Source organism: Eptatretus burgeri, chromosome 1, assembly GCF_056783735.1.
Source record: "Eptatretus burgeri isolate ZD-2024b chromosome 1, Ebu_testis_v1, whole genome shotgun sequence".
Taxonomy (NCBI): Eukaryota; Metazoa; Chordata; class Myxini; order Myxiniformes; family Myxinidae; genus Eptatretus; species Eptatretus burgeri.
In genome coordinates, this window is record NC_140961.1 from 95,062,499 (window position 1) to 95,078,128 (window position 15,630).

General features: G+C 48.3%; 1 protein-coding gene across 3 annotated transcripts in view; it reads right to left on the reverse strand.

Moving 5' to 3' along the window:
* Positions 1-2,242: 2,242 nt before the first annotated feature.
* Positions 2,243-15,630, reverse strand: part of PAQR4 (progestin and adipoQ receptor family member 4) — a 73,103-nt gene continuing 59,715 nt past the window's right edge. For all 3 annotated transcript variants that reach the window (XM_085892116.1, XM_085892106.1, XM_085892096.1), the window contains 3 exons: positions 3,215-3,421; positions 2,689-2,813; positions 2,243-2,593 (listed from right to left, as the gene is read on the reverse strand). In XM_085892116.1, coding sequence (XP_085748242.1) covers positions 2,498-2,593; positions 2,689-2,813; positions 3,215-3,421 — 428 coding nt within the window. In that variant the 3' untranslated portion in view covers positions 2,243-2,497. The remainder of the gene's footprint in view (positions 2,594-2,688; positions 2,814-3,214; positions 3,422-15,630) is intronic.

Genomic DNA, 15,630 nt, shown 5'->3' on the forward strand with positions numbered 1-15,630 from the left:
ATATATATATATAAATATATAATATATATATAAATATCCGTCTCCGTATGTCTCCGTATGTTGCATCATACGTCTCCGTATGTCTCGTGCCCTGTTTGCACGTATGTCTGCATATGTTGCATCAGAGGTGAGATGGCAAAAGCAATCAAAATGCTGGGTGAAAGATGGTCAACACCCTGTTTGGGAAAAAAATTGCTGGCAGCAGACCATGGTAACTGCCTGGCAAGAATTCAGGTGAACTTGCTCACAGCCCATGCTCTGGACTTGCACTGTGGACATTCTTCGGCACCTCACCTGCCACTCTTGTGCACAGCACCACTCTCCCTGGCTCTCCAATGAAGCTCACACTCTGACCCTCACTGTCTGTCTCAGAGTCCTCTGCCCAACTCAACAGGGAAACGAGCCATGCACTCCACCCTGGGGACACTTCACCCACTTCCAGCCTGTCTTCCTGTGGTTTATTGTGCTCCACACCAGCCAATGGACAAACGCGATAAGCTGCCATTGGTTGTGTATAACTGTGAGGAAGAACTAATAGCCATCGTTGGGGCGGCCTGTGGCAGCTCCAAGACATCATAAATTCCATTGATTGGATTAGTTGGTATGGGGTAGAAAGTATAAAACAAAACAAATATCAAGCAATACTCAGTTTTATTCATGTAAAGTGCCACAGTTCAGCTCCCAGCCAGTGAGAACATGAAAAAAGAAGCTCATTATAGATTCAGAAAACGATAATATATATACACACACACATACACAAATGCACATCACACTGTTTCAAACAGCCAGTGAGAACATGAAAAAAGAAGCTCATTATAGATTCAGAAAACGATATATATATATACACACACACATACACAAATGCACATCACACTGTTTCAAAGTCTTTTCCCCTAAGTCAGGAGTCAGCTTTTTGTGGACTCCAATTATGGTGCACTTCCTTGTGGCAATGTTTTTGTGGCTGGATGCCCTTCCTGATGCCAACCCTTTCATCACCTTCAACACGCAGGGATAATTACCAGTTCACTGGTGCTCATTTCGCCAACCTCAGAAGGATGACAGGCTGTCATCTCCCCTTATGTTAATTCAGTGACCAGCAGAACTCGAATTCAGGACCCCAAGGATCCCACACCACCACCCAAATCACTAAGCCAACGCCAGGCTATATACACGCCTCATAGAATGATGACATTTAATTCCCTCCACCACCGAAGGTGGACAGAGATTGTTTTCACCTCCGTCTATGAGCAGGATATCTCGAAAGGTTCTGTACAAATTTGGTGGACTGGTCAAGTGTCTGATGATGGTCAATTCGATTTTATTCAACATCCAGATTTAACAATTTTTTTTTTTATAAAGTGATTCTTCACCATTGACAGATGGAGCCCAAAACAATATGTATCATGATATTTCAAAGGTTGCAGATGGATCCCAACAAAATAGTGGATGAGTTGTTTTGTTGACAAGAACAAGCCAATTATTTTGGTTCAGGTCCAGATCCAGATCTGGCCGATTCGTGGAATACGACATAAACAGTTTTGCCTGCTGGCAGTTATCTACTTTCCTACTGCCATTCTCGTAACAATGAAACTTCGAGAACGAGTGTATTAAACGAATTCAGGATGCTCCGCATTAATCAAACGTGAGCTTTGACAAAATTACAAAATGTACTTGTGAAATTAATATTCCCTCACTGAGGTCACCACATCCACAGAAATAAATTTTGGCAGCAGAGGTGAGATGGCAAAAGCAATCAAAATGCTGGGTGAAAGATGGTCAACACCCTGTTTGGGAAAAAAATTGCTGGCAGCAGACCATGGTAACTGCCTGGCAAGAATTCAGGTGAACTTGCTCACAGCCCATGCTCTGGACTTGCACTGTGGACATTCTTCGGCACCTCACCTGCCACTCTTGTGCACAGCACCACTCTCCCTGGCTCTCCAATGAAGCTCACACTCTGACCCTCACTGTCTGTCTCAGAGTCCTCTGCCCAACTCAACAGGGAAACGAGCCATGCACTCCACCCTGGGGACACTTCACCCACTTCCAGCCTGTCTTCCTGTGGTTTATTGTGCTCCACACCAGCCAATGGACAAACGCGATAAGCTGCCATTGGTTGTGTATAACTGTGAGGAAGAACTAATAGCCATCGTTGGGGCGGCCTGTGGCAGCTCCAAGACATCATAAATTCCATTGATTGGATTAGTTGGTATGGGGTAGAAAGTATAAAACAAAACAAATATCAAGCAATACTCAGTTTTATTCATGTAAAGTGCCACAGTTCAGCTCCCAGCCAGTGAGAACATGAAAAAAGAAGCTCATTATAGATTCAGAAAACGATAAGCATGATGGTGGAAATTGGGCTTTGAGGAATGGAAGAAAAAAATATGGACTAGAACATGATCCAAACAAGATGAATGGGCCATTTGAACGACAGTGTGAAATTAATAGGATTTAATTCCAAGTCTGCTTTTATTTCTTGGTGTAGAAAACGACATCACGAAGAACACGGTGCTTCAACTTCCCACTGAAGATCAAGTTCAACACCCCAGTGCAGATTCAAAATGGCACACACAACCAGGAGATGCATCAGCTGTAAAGGACATAAACAGGATGGTGAGATTTATTGGAATCAAAACCATTATATACTACCTTAACGCACATGTCACATGACCCATTAGTCATTACCTGGTGAGAGTTAAACCAGAAGTCAAAAGTCCCCGGAGAAAATCTCTCTGGAAGCCTCAGAACATTCAACAACCCACCAACCACGGACATCAACTCCATCCACAGGTAGTGACAGAGAGTTGAATCTGCAACAAATTAAAAAAAAAACAAAAAAAACTTTACACTTTACCTTATCGCATCTCTCCTTTTCTATCCTTACTCTTTAATCCTACATTTGCCATTTCATAAGGATTCATCCACACATTACATCTGCACATTGGAGATTGGGTAACATCAGATTGAAAAGAGATGAGGTTAAGAATATGGGAGCAGCTGTGTTAAAAAAAACTTCTTTATGGTTCTGGTCTCAGGGGGTAGGCGTAAAATAGGATAGATGAGAATAGTTGTGTTGGTGCACGTCGGTGTCAGTGTATTTTAATTTGTGATAGACAAAACACATCTTAACAAATGTTCAGGACCTCTCATATTTCCCACCAAAATTTCTGATAATGAATACACAATAATGAGACTTTGGAAAATCGATTACCATGAAGGTGGTCATCAGCCATCCGCCAGGCATAGCATACAGCACGCAGAAAGCCTTGTCCAGCAAAGGACCCCATGCGCGAGTAAGATGTGGGAGCAAACAGGGCACGAGGCAAGGTGGCCAATGAAAGCACCGCATGTACAGTTGACATTGAAAGTTGTAGCCATGGATGACAACGAAATGAATACAAGATGATGGGCAGTGCACCTGAATGGGGGAAGCACAAAGGTACCGTTTGCTTAACGTTTCACAATGAAGCAAAACATTTTATCCCTCCATCACAAATAATACATTCCATTTGCCAATTACCTTTGGTAATCAATGTGAAAGTTTGGAAACAATTACACCACATGATAATGTGCAGATGTTACTTTAAAAGTGGAGATGCACAAAATTATGAAACACCACAAATAAAAGTTCTTCTTTCAGAGCCATCTATTAATATTATTACATATGTACATTACTGGCAGGAGTGGAAAGCAAAGTTAAGGAAAGTTGCAAAGGGTACTCCACATTTCATAATCTACCAGAAGCATTCCATCAAGGAGTGCTTTTAAAAAGGTACAAACATCTATCTGGCTAATGTATGGAATGAGTGTTTAAAGAATAAAAAAATACCAAAGGAGTGAGTTGCACGATGTACAACATCCTTGTATCACAAAACACGTCTCAAGACTCTCAGCTATGCAATAATCAAGTCGTTTTCCCATCCGGCAATCGGCACAGACAAGCATGTTCTTTTGAGTCGCAGGACTCTGGCCAATTTGTCAATATCAATTTCCTGGTGGTTTTATGCAGTTGTAAAACGTTTTTAAGACCACTGCAGACACTAAACTGATGTCATTATACATCTCATCAAGCACGTCAAAACAAGTTTTGGAATTGAGGCTTGGCGGTGTTACATTCATTTGTATTGTGTGCAAGTAAATCAGAGGAAGAAATCTTGTCTGTGCATCTCACTCAGTAAAATGCTAAACATTTTGACTAACATGCTGAGCTGTCACCATGTATGTTTATTTATCGAGAGGGATGTCTCTTCATGAACAAAGATTGTACAGCATCTGTAAATGTTTCCTTCTCCAAATTGGATTCTGTTTTATCAGTAGTGCCACTTCCATAGCTTTGGAAAAGGCAGAAATGGAATGTTCTTCTGCAAATTCGTCATGACACAGCAGGTCGATGTTCAATATACAAAATGGTACATATAAATAAATCAGAATATAAAATGATGATGCAAGTCATTGAGGAAAACCCCCAACCACACCTTAAAATGTATATATATATATATATGTATATATATATGTATATATATATATATATATATATATATATATATATATATATATATATATATATATATATGTATATATATATATATGTATATATATATATATATATATATATATATATATATATATATATATATATATATATATATATATATATTGTTGCCAATTCGCACCCGCCGGCATGCGATCAGCCACGTGACTCGAATCGCGGCACGTCGCCCACCGGACGGACAATTCTGTCGTGACCCTCTCGGACTAACGCCGGAGCTAGTCACAGGTGGACCTTTTGGCCTCACCACGATCGTGCCAATCCGCCACCCGCATGAGATTGGGTTGTTCGCCAAACTCGACCTACCTGAGTACCCACGCAGATGGTAGACCGGGTGATCGCACCTCGCCGCAGGTCGACTCCGGACACGGGCAGCTTAAGCGGTCCGTTCCGTGCTATCGGGATAACCGAGCGGTGTTATCGTTGGCCTCGACGGTTCCAATTAATTATCGGGTGTATTAAGCCCACGACGAACACATTACGTGAAGCAAGATGGAGATTCAAACGAAGGAAAGGACGAGCGAAACGGGAACAATTCAACATAATGCACTTTATTTACACGACACACGAAGAGCACACATATATCAATTTAAAAATAAAAACAACAATGCAGAGCTAACCGAATACGCGAACACACGGCAATACTTATACAGTTTTACTTTACAAAACACGGCGCCACAAGATCCATACAAAAAAACAAAAGAAAAGGCCACCCTCAAAGGCAAGGGGTCAGACGGGGCCCGTGGGCCTTTATGGCGTGGGACTTGGCAGACCAACCGAGTCCCACAAGACCGTTGCAGGTTACCTGCACCCTCGCGGTGCGATGGTGGGCGAGCTCTCTCCAGCACTCCTTGCACGAACGCGCAGGTCCACGCAACACAGCTGACAGAGTGGCACCTCCAGTCCACGACGTCCAGACTCCCCACCGACTGCAAGCTCCAACGAGCGGTTCGCGCTACGGACCGCTTCTCCAAGACCCAGACGGGCAGAAGACAATGAACCGCCGACTGATACTGACACTCTCACCGACCGCCCTGACCTGACCTGACCTCCTCTGACCTGACTTCCTCTGGTGTCACTCTTTTACGTGTCACTTCCTCTGGTGTCACTCTCCTGGTGCGACTTCCTCCTAGCGGCGCCTCCGTGCACCCTTTTATTTCCCCAGAACCCCGCCCTCCCTTCGCGGAACGCGGTGGGGGGAACATTCCACCAGAGAAATCGGGGCGAGAGCCAAACTTCAACCGTCATTCTTGTTTACCAGAGAAATCAGGGCGGGAGTTGTTGTTGTTCCCCTTTTGTGTTCGTGGAGATGTTGACGGTTGCTGGCGGAGTGGTGAGGATGGCATGGTTGTTGAGAGGCAGGTGTGGTTGTTGTTGTTGTGAAGCGGCGTTGTGGTTGGTGGTTGTTCTGTGATGGCGGTTGAGACGTGGTTGGTTCAAAATAAAGATACAACAGAAAAACACCTATCTCAAAGCGTCAGAGCCCAAATGAATCACATTTATTCCCTCTAAACAACAGGTTTAGGGCTAACTACACATGTACTTAAGAGATACCTCACCTACAGGACCTGAATGGTGGATTGCGAATTTCCACAGCCGTAACACTACCCCCTCCCCTTTTTACAGACTCGTCAAATTCTCGTGTGCCATCATGTGTAGTTCTCCCCTAGTACGTTTTACCTATGGATCCCTGAGTGCGACATTCATGGTATTCGTGTCCCCAAAATAAATAACCTGAGGGCTGAGTAACTAACTAAACAAACCCACTCATACAGACGATTTAAATAAAATTGCTGGCGCTAGACAGACATGCCGGGGGCGCACTCGTATTTACAGTACGTCTTAACCTTAACTTACAAATTTTACACTAAACCATGGCCCAGGATCAATGGACTCTGCAAAAAGAAAGCAGTTAGCAGGGAGCCAGGCTGCTCGCATGCAGTCTCTGGCTCACGCAATGCAGGTCACAGGGAACGTGGCCGGCTGCTCACACGCAGTCCAAGGCCTTCCCCTTTGAAAATGAACACAGTGAACCACAACGGTGCATGGGCTGCACAAACGCAGTCTCCTGGTGCAGCTGCCTGCAAAGCAGTCCCTACAGAACACTGAACGGGCACTGACACAAGCAACAAAACGGTGCACGGGCTGCTCAATGCAGGCCCGTGTTGTAGCTGCCAGCAGGGCAGTTCTCGCAGCTTGCAAATTGTTGCCTTGCGGATCCTGGCGCGCATAGAAATGAACAGGGGGGCAAAGCAAGGTTGAACGGGACTGGTGAACAGGGCAGTGGGCATGGCATGGCAAAGGTGAGCAGGCAACACAGCCTGCAGAACAAGGCCGCTGCAGGCAAACACAGCCGGCAGACAAACTGGCCGGCACAGGCCTTGAAGCACAGCAGCTGCAGAAGATGCGGCCGGTACAGGCCTCGCAGCAAAATGACAGCTGCCGATGAAGTTGGCCAGCACCAGGCCTTGAAGTAACAGCCAGCAGATGAAGCTGACCTGCCTTTCGCCTTGAGATGGAGGTTGGTGGAGGGACTGCGGTGGTGCTGTACACTCAGAAGGCGGGCTCAGACCTACCTACCTGTCTCCCTCCCACCTATCGCCTTTGCCTGTCACTGTACAAACCCACTCCCTTAATTTGTAAAACCCAATTTAGCCCCAATTAATTAATTTATTTTTTTATTTCTATACCTCCCACTATAATTCGTCCCCTAACCCCCTTTATCATCCTTGTTCGGCTAACCTATCTCGTCACCTCGCCGACTCCCAACCCCTACGTTCCCTTCCCGGAGGGGAACGAGGGAGAGCTAGCGTCCTGTGTCGAGGCCCAATCTCAGCCTCAGGATGGCCTCCCCAGACTTCAGCGATCTAACCCCAAAGTGGGTCCAGCGGCCCACAACGAGAGCGAAGGGATGGATGGTGCGGAGGGGTACATCTCCGAATATACCCTAACCATTAACTCTTAAACTACCCCGGGGCTTTCAACAAGCACCTCGTGCTTAAACTATTGGTTCTAACAACCCAGATTCCCGTCACCTGTGTTGGTGTCCTCACAATTTCGGGCCTCGCCCCCCAATTTTCTTTCCGTGCCCTCACACGATCTCATGGCTGGGACGCGTGGCTCCCCTTGGCAGGCACGACCCTCTGCCGATTCTCCGACGATGGCACCTCCGGGCACTACACTGTCTCCGAGCCTACCAGCTCCCTAAACACCGGGGAGTGCCCCCCATGGCAACTCTCCTGAAACGCTCACGTGGCAGGCTGGCTTCCCGGGCCCCTTTCCGAGGGTCACCCGTGCCCACGTCACTTCCCACGCGGCTAATGGCGCCCCGGGCCCCCGCACCGTGCGGGCGCACCCGTGCCCACTACGCTATCCCGGCCCCCCATGGACCCTTGGCCTACTGCGGCCGACTAGCCTGGTGCTCGGGGTACCCACTCAACGATACCCACCTTTCGCAGCCACGCTCCCAGCCCGTCAACAGGGCTCCTGCACCCCTCCAAACGGGTTTTGAGCCAACACTCCCACCAACAGCAAAACGACTTCCGTTTTGTCAATTTCACTAACCCAGCTAACTCACTGTACACTGACCCCAGGGTCCCTTGGGCAGGAGTCACTCCTCCCCCCAATCACTCATCGCACCATGCATTCCACATTCGCTCCATTCACACAGACCTGCTGGCCTCACTCAATCAACATGTCCCCACACAACTCACCAACTCTTCACCACACACACCGCTGAATTCTGCCATCCTTCTAACTAAATCCCCTAACTAACTCATGCTCAGACGTCGTCCCTTACACTATAGCACGTTCCTTTTAACACTACATAGCTAAGCTACGTCCCCTCTACACATCCACAAGTCTGTCACTGTCCTCAAATTGTCATTTCCCTTCCTAAATCTCAACTAAAACCCTCGACCTAATCCATTCCACAGACTCCATGAGGACTTACCCCTGCCCCATGAAGTCGGTCTAGCTTAGCTCACCCATCCCCCAAACTAGTTCCATCCTGTGCCCTGACCCAAGGGGGTCATCCACCCCTTGCCCAGGAATCCTGTTCACCCGAAAGCGAGGCTTGCCTTTTTCTTTTTCCTCGCGCAGCACCAGCGCGACAACTCGCAACCTGCACACCAGCACAGCAATTCACAGCTGTGCACCTGTGGTGTGACGTCATGGCAGCTGTTCGCGTCCCTCGTCCCTCTTGGACGGTACCATCCAGCAGGGATTCACCCTCCTTCCGGATTCCAACCACACACACAGCCATGACGTCACCCGGTGCATAAAAAAAAACCACAAGCCCTGCGTCTCAAGGGGTTCCCCACGCGAACACATGTGCTCTGCCCGTTGGAGCTGAACACACACGCTCGCATGGAGAACCCATCCGGTCCAAATCCGTTTACCTGCCTAAACTTTGTCCGTCCGCGGGATCGGCAAATGCACCGCCTGAGTTTCCGGACCGCGCTTCACTCCCGCAAGCGAGCACGTGGCGGCCTCGTGCGTTGCACGGCCCGAACCTCGCGCTCGCTGCTGGGTGAACCCAGCGCGGTTTCCAATCCAACTACAGCTGCCACTCGGCTTTTGTCTCCCTGTCGCCGTTGTCGTCGCCATTCCACCCACGCACACCTGCGTGTCACAACACTCACTCTCCACTCCATCAAACTCACACCGGGAGACGCGGCTGCGTGTTCACACATGCCGACCGACATCTCCCTTAAGGCCCGGTCACACCTTGACGTTTTAGCCAACGTATGCCGATTTTTGAATTTTTTTTCTCAAACGCTGGCACACATTGAATACGTTATGGGTAAGTTTTGATAACATTGAGAGCACGCTGAAAAACACTGCCATACGTCGTTGTACGTTGGCTTTAAACGTTGTACTTTTTGGTTGTCCTCAAATTTTTTCATGCTTGAAATTTCACGACGTATGCCGGCGTATGACTCACACGTTCCGATACGCTGGCCACAAGTTGTATGCACGGTCTGCGATCGTTGACAGACGTCAACACATGCTACTTGTAAGTTAATCATAAGTTGAGACACGCCGAGGTAATGTTTAGCGTACCCGAAACTTATTTCTAACCTATGATTAACGTGTTGTTGGCACGTTACGCGATCGTTGCCACACAGACAGACGTTACTTTTAAGTTACTCATAGGCTGAAAGACGTCGGTATAATGGATCGTCCTTGCGTCAGCGTCCACGGCCACGGCCAGGACACTTATTTGCAGCATTCTTCAAACTTTTCTTCGGCATGACGAGGATGTTCACACTTCGATGTCTAGCTTGGCTATGATTCCAATTGTCCATCGGCAGCGTCTATTTAAAATAGTCGAGTTTGAGCGTTTTAACACGTTCAGAAGAAACGCTTCAAATTTCAAAACCTCAGCGTCAAAAAACAAAGGCGAGTGACAGCAATTTAAATCGTTCATTGTAAACAAAGAAAATAGCTGAGTGGTACCGTTTAAAAGTCGTTGAGTGTAAAAAAAATCCAATTGTTGAGCGCAAGCGTCTACTTTCAATAGTGGGGTTTGAGCGATTTAGCATGTTCAATAGAAACGATTAAAATTTCCGAGCGCCAGCGTCAAAAAACAAAGGCGAGTGACAGCAATTTAAATCGTTCATTGTAAACAATGACAATGGCTGAGTGGTACCATTTAAAAGTCGTTGAGTGTAAAAAAATCCAATTGTTGAGCGCAAGCGTCTACTTTCAATAGTGGAGATGCAGCCATTTAAATCGTTGAGTGGCAGCCTATGAACCTTCCCGTGGACACAAGGAGGATCCATCATAACCCACACCCTCCCCCTCACACTCACCTACTACTGCCAACATGAACAAACTACTACTAATACTAATACTAATACTAATACTGCTGACATGGACATCGACTCAAAAAGGAACTCGAAAACACTGTTGGGTTCCCTTTTATGAGCAGTATTTTTATATACCAATTCCCAAAACCGCTGGGAACACGTCTTTATATGGCAGTTGTAAGCTAGAAACACGTTCATTTATTTTCTTTTTTGTCGACCGGAAGACGTCATTGGAATACGTCTACATACGTCGATGTGTGTTGGGACTACTTAAAGAATTGGTTCAAAGCACGTCAAACACAAGTTAGAAATAAGTTTCGCGTAAAAAAAGACATTACCACGACGTGTTTCGACTTATGAGTAGCTTATAAGTAGCGTTTGTGGACGTGTGTAAGCGTCCACATATCGTGTGTAAAACTTATCCCCATCGCATGCGGAACGTGTGTCATACGCCGAGTACGTCGTAAAATTTTGAACATGTTTAAAATTTATTGGCGTACTCTTCTTACTACGATGTATGATAGCGTACTTTAGCGTTGTACTCACGTATACCAAACTTACTCATACCGTATTTGACGTGCCCCAACGTTTTAGACACATTTTTCTTAGGTCGGCATACACTGGCAAGATCGCAAAGGTGTGACCGCGATGTTGACACTTCCATTTCTACGGCAGTTATGATTCGAAGCGTTGTGCGTCAGCCTTTTAATAGGCTACGTCACGACATCGTCGGCGATGCGTGCAACGCGCTATGCCGAAGTTAGACTATCGTTGGGCATCGGTTGTGTAGGCCGACAACAGGTCAGCATTCGTTGGTACAAGTTATCTATAACACAACGAAACGTTCGTGTCCATTACTAATATGTTATGCATACGACCAACTCGTTATGAATACGTCCGAATCTTAAAAAAAAACATCAAAAGTTCAATGTCAGCCAGCGTTTTACATACATTTTAATACGTTGCCATCGCTGGCTAAAACGTCGAGGTGTGACCGGGCCTTTACATACCGCGACCTTACACACGCTGTCTCTCTCCCACTCTGCCGTTCAGTCACGCATGCCATCCATCCCCTTACACAAACCATACCACTCACACACACGGGGGCATTCACCCGTGGTGTCTCTCATACACGGGCTTCCACTCACACCCGGAGTGCTGGGAGGCACGCATTCGCACACCTTTTTACTCACACACGCGGTCGCTTCCACACACGGGGGCGCACTCACACCTTGCACCACACACACACCGGGACATTCACGCGCGGGACAATCACGCCAGGGATTAGTGCCACCCCCAGGGTTTCCGGGGTCTCTGTACCCCCCAAGCTCTCCGTGCACCCGTTCGCAGCACTCCTCCCCTCGAACTCGCTCGACACGACCGAACTCACCTGGTCCTGAGTCGCCTCAAGGGGGCATACTCCCTCCCCTCGTTCCTGGATGAGACCATCCAGCTGCTCGCACCGGGTCTCTACACGTTCTGCGAGCTGCCCCTCATGGTCCTCCACTACCTCTGTGTGTGAGTCTCTAACCCCGTCCAATTCACCCTCTATCTCCCGTGTCTCTGTACATTTATTAGTTTTGTTTCTTTCTGGAGTTTTTCCATCTCTCTGGACTTCAATTTTACTCTCTTAACGTTTCATTTTCCGCTGTCGTTCTTTCTTATCTCACCATCCTCAGCTCGTTTTGTAATTCCCTCTCTCTGTTTTGGTGTTTCTGTAACTCGGAAGCTTTCTTTTCCAATTCCTTTCTCATCTCCACACACTCCAACCTTGCTTTGGCTTCTAACAGTTCTTCCATCTTGCCCTTGTGGTTTTCTACCCGTCTTCCGAGTTCCTCTGTCTCCGTTTTTACCTCCTGTCCCAGCTTGTCTACTCTCTTCGTCATGTCTTGATGTATTTTCTCACACTCCACAGTTACTCTCACACTTGTGTGTCAGGTCAGGTTCGATCTGTGACCTGCTACAGGTACCATGTAAACCTGTACTAACCTGTTCCATGGTCGAGTTGTCGGCGACTAAACCGTCTCCCCCACCAGGTTTTCTGGTGAGGAGGGTGTTTGGATATGGACACCCAGCAGGATTAAAAACAAAACCTGTCAAAGGGCGGAGGAGCTCCTTGTGAGCCAACGGCCATCCATATCTAGTACCCAACTGTGTCTGCGGACGTCCTCCTGCAGTTGGGTCACTTCTTATTAGGAGGTTGGTGGCAGGATTTGCACTCCGGCCACCGTAAAACCCTTCATGCCGCAAAACGCAAAACCGCAAAAAAAATCTGAAAACCCACTCCGTGGGAGTACCTCCTGTGCAGCTTCCCTTCGCAGGGCAGCTCACCGGATAACGGGATTGGGGCAAAGCCTTCGGGTCCCCCAATCTTTGATAGGAGGGAAACCACGGGGTAACATCCCTGGGTCAGATTGCGGGAGAGTGTGTCGGAGTGGTGCTGAGGTGTCGTCCACCAGACGGCGGTCTCCTTGGGTTAACCTGAGGCGGTCCCTTCAGGTGGGTGCCTGGAATGTCCTATCCCTAAGAGTGGATGATCACCTGTCTCTGTTATCATCTGAGCTCAAGCGTTTGGACATCAGGATTGCAGCTCTCTCTGAGGTTCGGAGACCGGATTGCGGCGAGATAATGGTGGGTGGTTACACCTACTGTTGGTCTGGTCGCTCTGATGGTTACCATACCCAAGGAGTTGCTGTAGCTGTGTCCAATAAGCTGACCCCAATGATAATTGAGGTAACACCGGTCAACGAGCGTATTATGAGATTAAGGATTCGTCACTCCTTAGGTGTCATTTCCCTGGTCTCTGTTTATGCTCCGACTGAGGCGAGTGATCTCACCATGAAGGATGCATTCTACGCCACACTAGAGTCTGTGGTTGATCAGTGCCCCAGACGAGATACACTTCTAGTCTTGGGGGATTTCAATGCATCGACTGGAACTGATAGGGACGGTTATGAGGTGTGTGTTGGTCCCCATGGGTCAGGAACTATGAACCCGAATAGCACTAAGTTCCTTGACTTTGCAAGAAGTCATGGACTTAGGGTGGCTGGTTCATGGTTTCAGCGCCCACAAGCTCATCGCTGGACTTGGTATTCCAACGCTGGCGGTGTGGCAAAGGAGATTGACCATGTCCTCATTGACGGTCGTTGGAGGATGATCCAGAACTGCAGGGTCTACCGGAGTGCTCAGTTCCTCAATACTGACCACAGGCTTGTTGTAGCAACTCTAAAGCTGCACCTTAAATCCTGGAGAATGGTACCATCCCAGCCGAGGCTGGATGTTGCCAAGCTCAGGGATGAGAGAGTAGCTGAGGAGTTTGCGAACAGGCTGAGTGGACACTTGGGGGGTCTGGGTGCTTTGGGGGGTCCTGAAGAGTTGTGGAGCGCCTTCAAGACCACCGTCCTTGATGTTGCCGGTGGATGCCTTGGAGCTCACCGCAGGGCAAAGAAGAATTTTGTCTCTCAAGGGACACTGGATACAATTGACCAGAGTCGCAGGGCCAGGCTGAATGGCAGAGCTGAGCTGTTCAGGGAGCTGAGGCGTAAAACTGTACGTGCACTGAGGGTGGACAAGGAGGCCTATGTGCGAGGAATCTGTGAGGGGGTAGAGCATCACCTGTGGACAGGTGATTCTCGTCCCGCTGACAGGGGAATTCGCGCATTACGTTCATCCAAGCCCATCCCTCGGAGCACTACAGTTCGAGCAGAGATTGGTAGGCTCTTGACAGAGGAGTCTGAAGTGAAGGCCCGCTGGGCCGGTTACTTTGAGCGGTTGTACCAGGCTGATCCCCCAACTGTCGAGTTAGACGTCAACGGTGTTACAATCCCTGTTGCTGACCCTCGAATCAACTGTGGTCCACCTACGCTTGTGGAAACACAGGCTGCGGTGAACCAGTTGAAACGGGGCAAAGCTCCAGGGATCTGTGGCATCCATGCCGAACTTCTCAAGGCTGGTGGAAATGCTGCACTCGTGTCGTTGCATGCAGTTTTGTGCTCTGCCTGGAACACAGGCATCATCCCAACTGACTGGAAGAGGGGCCTTGTTGTCCCTCTCTGGAAAGGGAAGGGTGATCGCCAAGACTGCAACAACTACCGAGGGGTGACGCTGCTCTCAGTGCCGGGCAAGGTCTTTGCTCGGATAATTCTCGATAGGGTTCGCCACCATCTGCTTGAGCACCAGCATCCAGAGCAGTCAGGCTTTACACCAAAGAGGTCAACGATTGACCGTATCCTTGCACTTCGTGTCCTCACCGAACGCAGATGAGAGTTTCGGCAGGGGCTGCTTGCAGCCTATGTTGATCTCTGTAAAGCGTTCGATTCAGTGAATCGGGATGTCCTCTGGAGGATTCTTGGTCTTCGTGGGGTGCCACCAAAACTGATCGATCTGATGTCTGAACTCTACTCTAGTACTGAGAGTGCTGTGAAGTGTGGTGGTACCATCTCTGACTTATTTCCAGTTGTTACTGGAGTTCGTCAGGGATGTGTACTTGCCCCCACACTTTTCAGCACTTGTATGGACTGGATTCTAGGGAGGATGTCGGAGAGATCAAGTTGCGGTGCGTCATTTGGGAATGTCAAGATCTCGGACCTTGACTTTGCAGATGATGCAGTCATCTTTGCGGAGACTTTAGACATCCTCTTGGGGGCCCTCGAGGTGCTGAATGAGGAGTCGGAGCCGTTGGGATTACAGGTTTCTTGGGTCAAAACTAAGATCCAGGCTTTCGGTGACATCTTGGATGCTGCTGTCCTGTCTGTGTCTGTTTGTGGTGAGGATGTTGAGGTCGTGGAGAGAGAGATTCACTTACCTTGGCAGTGATATTCATGTCTCTGCTGGCTGCAAGTCAGAGGTCAATAGACGTCTGGGTCGGGCCTGGGGAGTCATGGATTCACTGGATCATGGGGTGTGGCGCTGCCGGTACCTGTGCGGGAGGACGAAAGTCCGAGTCTTCAGGTCCTTGGTACTTACAGTCTTGCTCTATGGGTGCGAGACTTGGACTCTGACCAAGGATCTGAGACGTAGACTTAATTCCTTTGGTACCAGGTCTCTTCGGAGAATCCTTGGCTATCGCTGGTCGGATTTTGTGTCCAACAAGCGGTTGCTGAGAGAGACTCGGATGAGATTTGTTACCTGCATAGTCCGTGAGCGTCAGTTGCGGCTGTATGGACATGTGGCTCGTTTTCCTGACTCTGATCCTGCTCACCAGATTCTCTCAGCGAGGGAGTCTCATGAGTGGAGGAGGCCAGTGGCTCGACCACGTGCCTCATG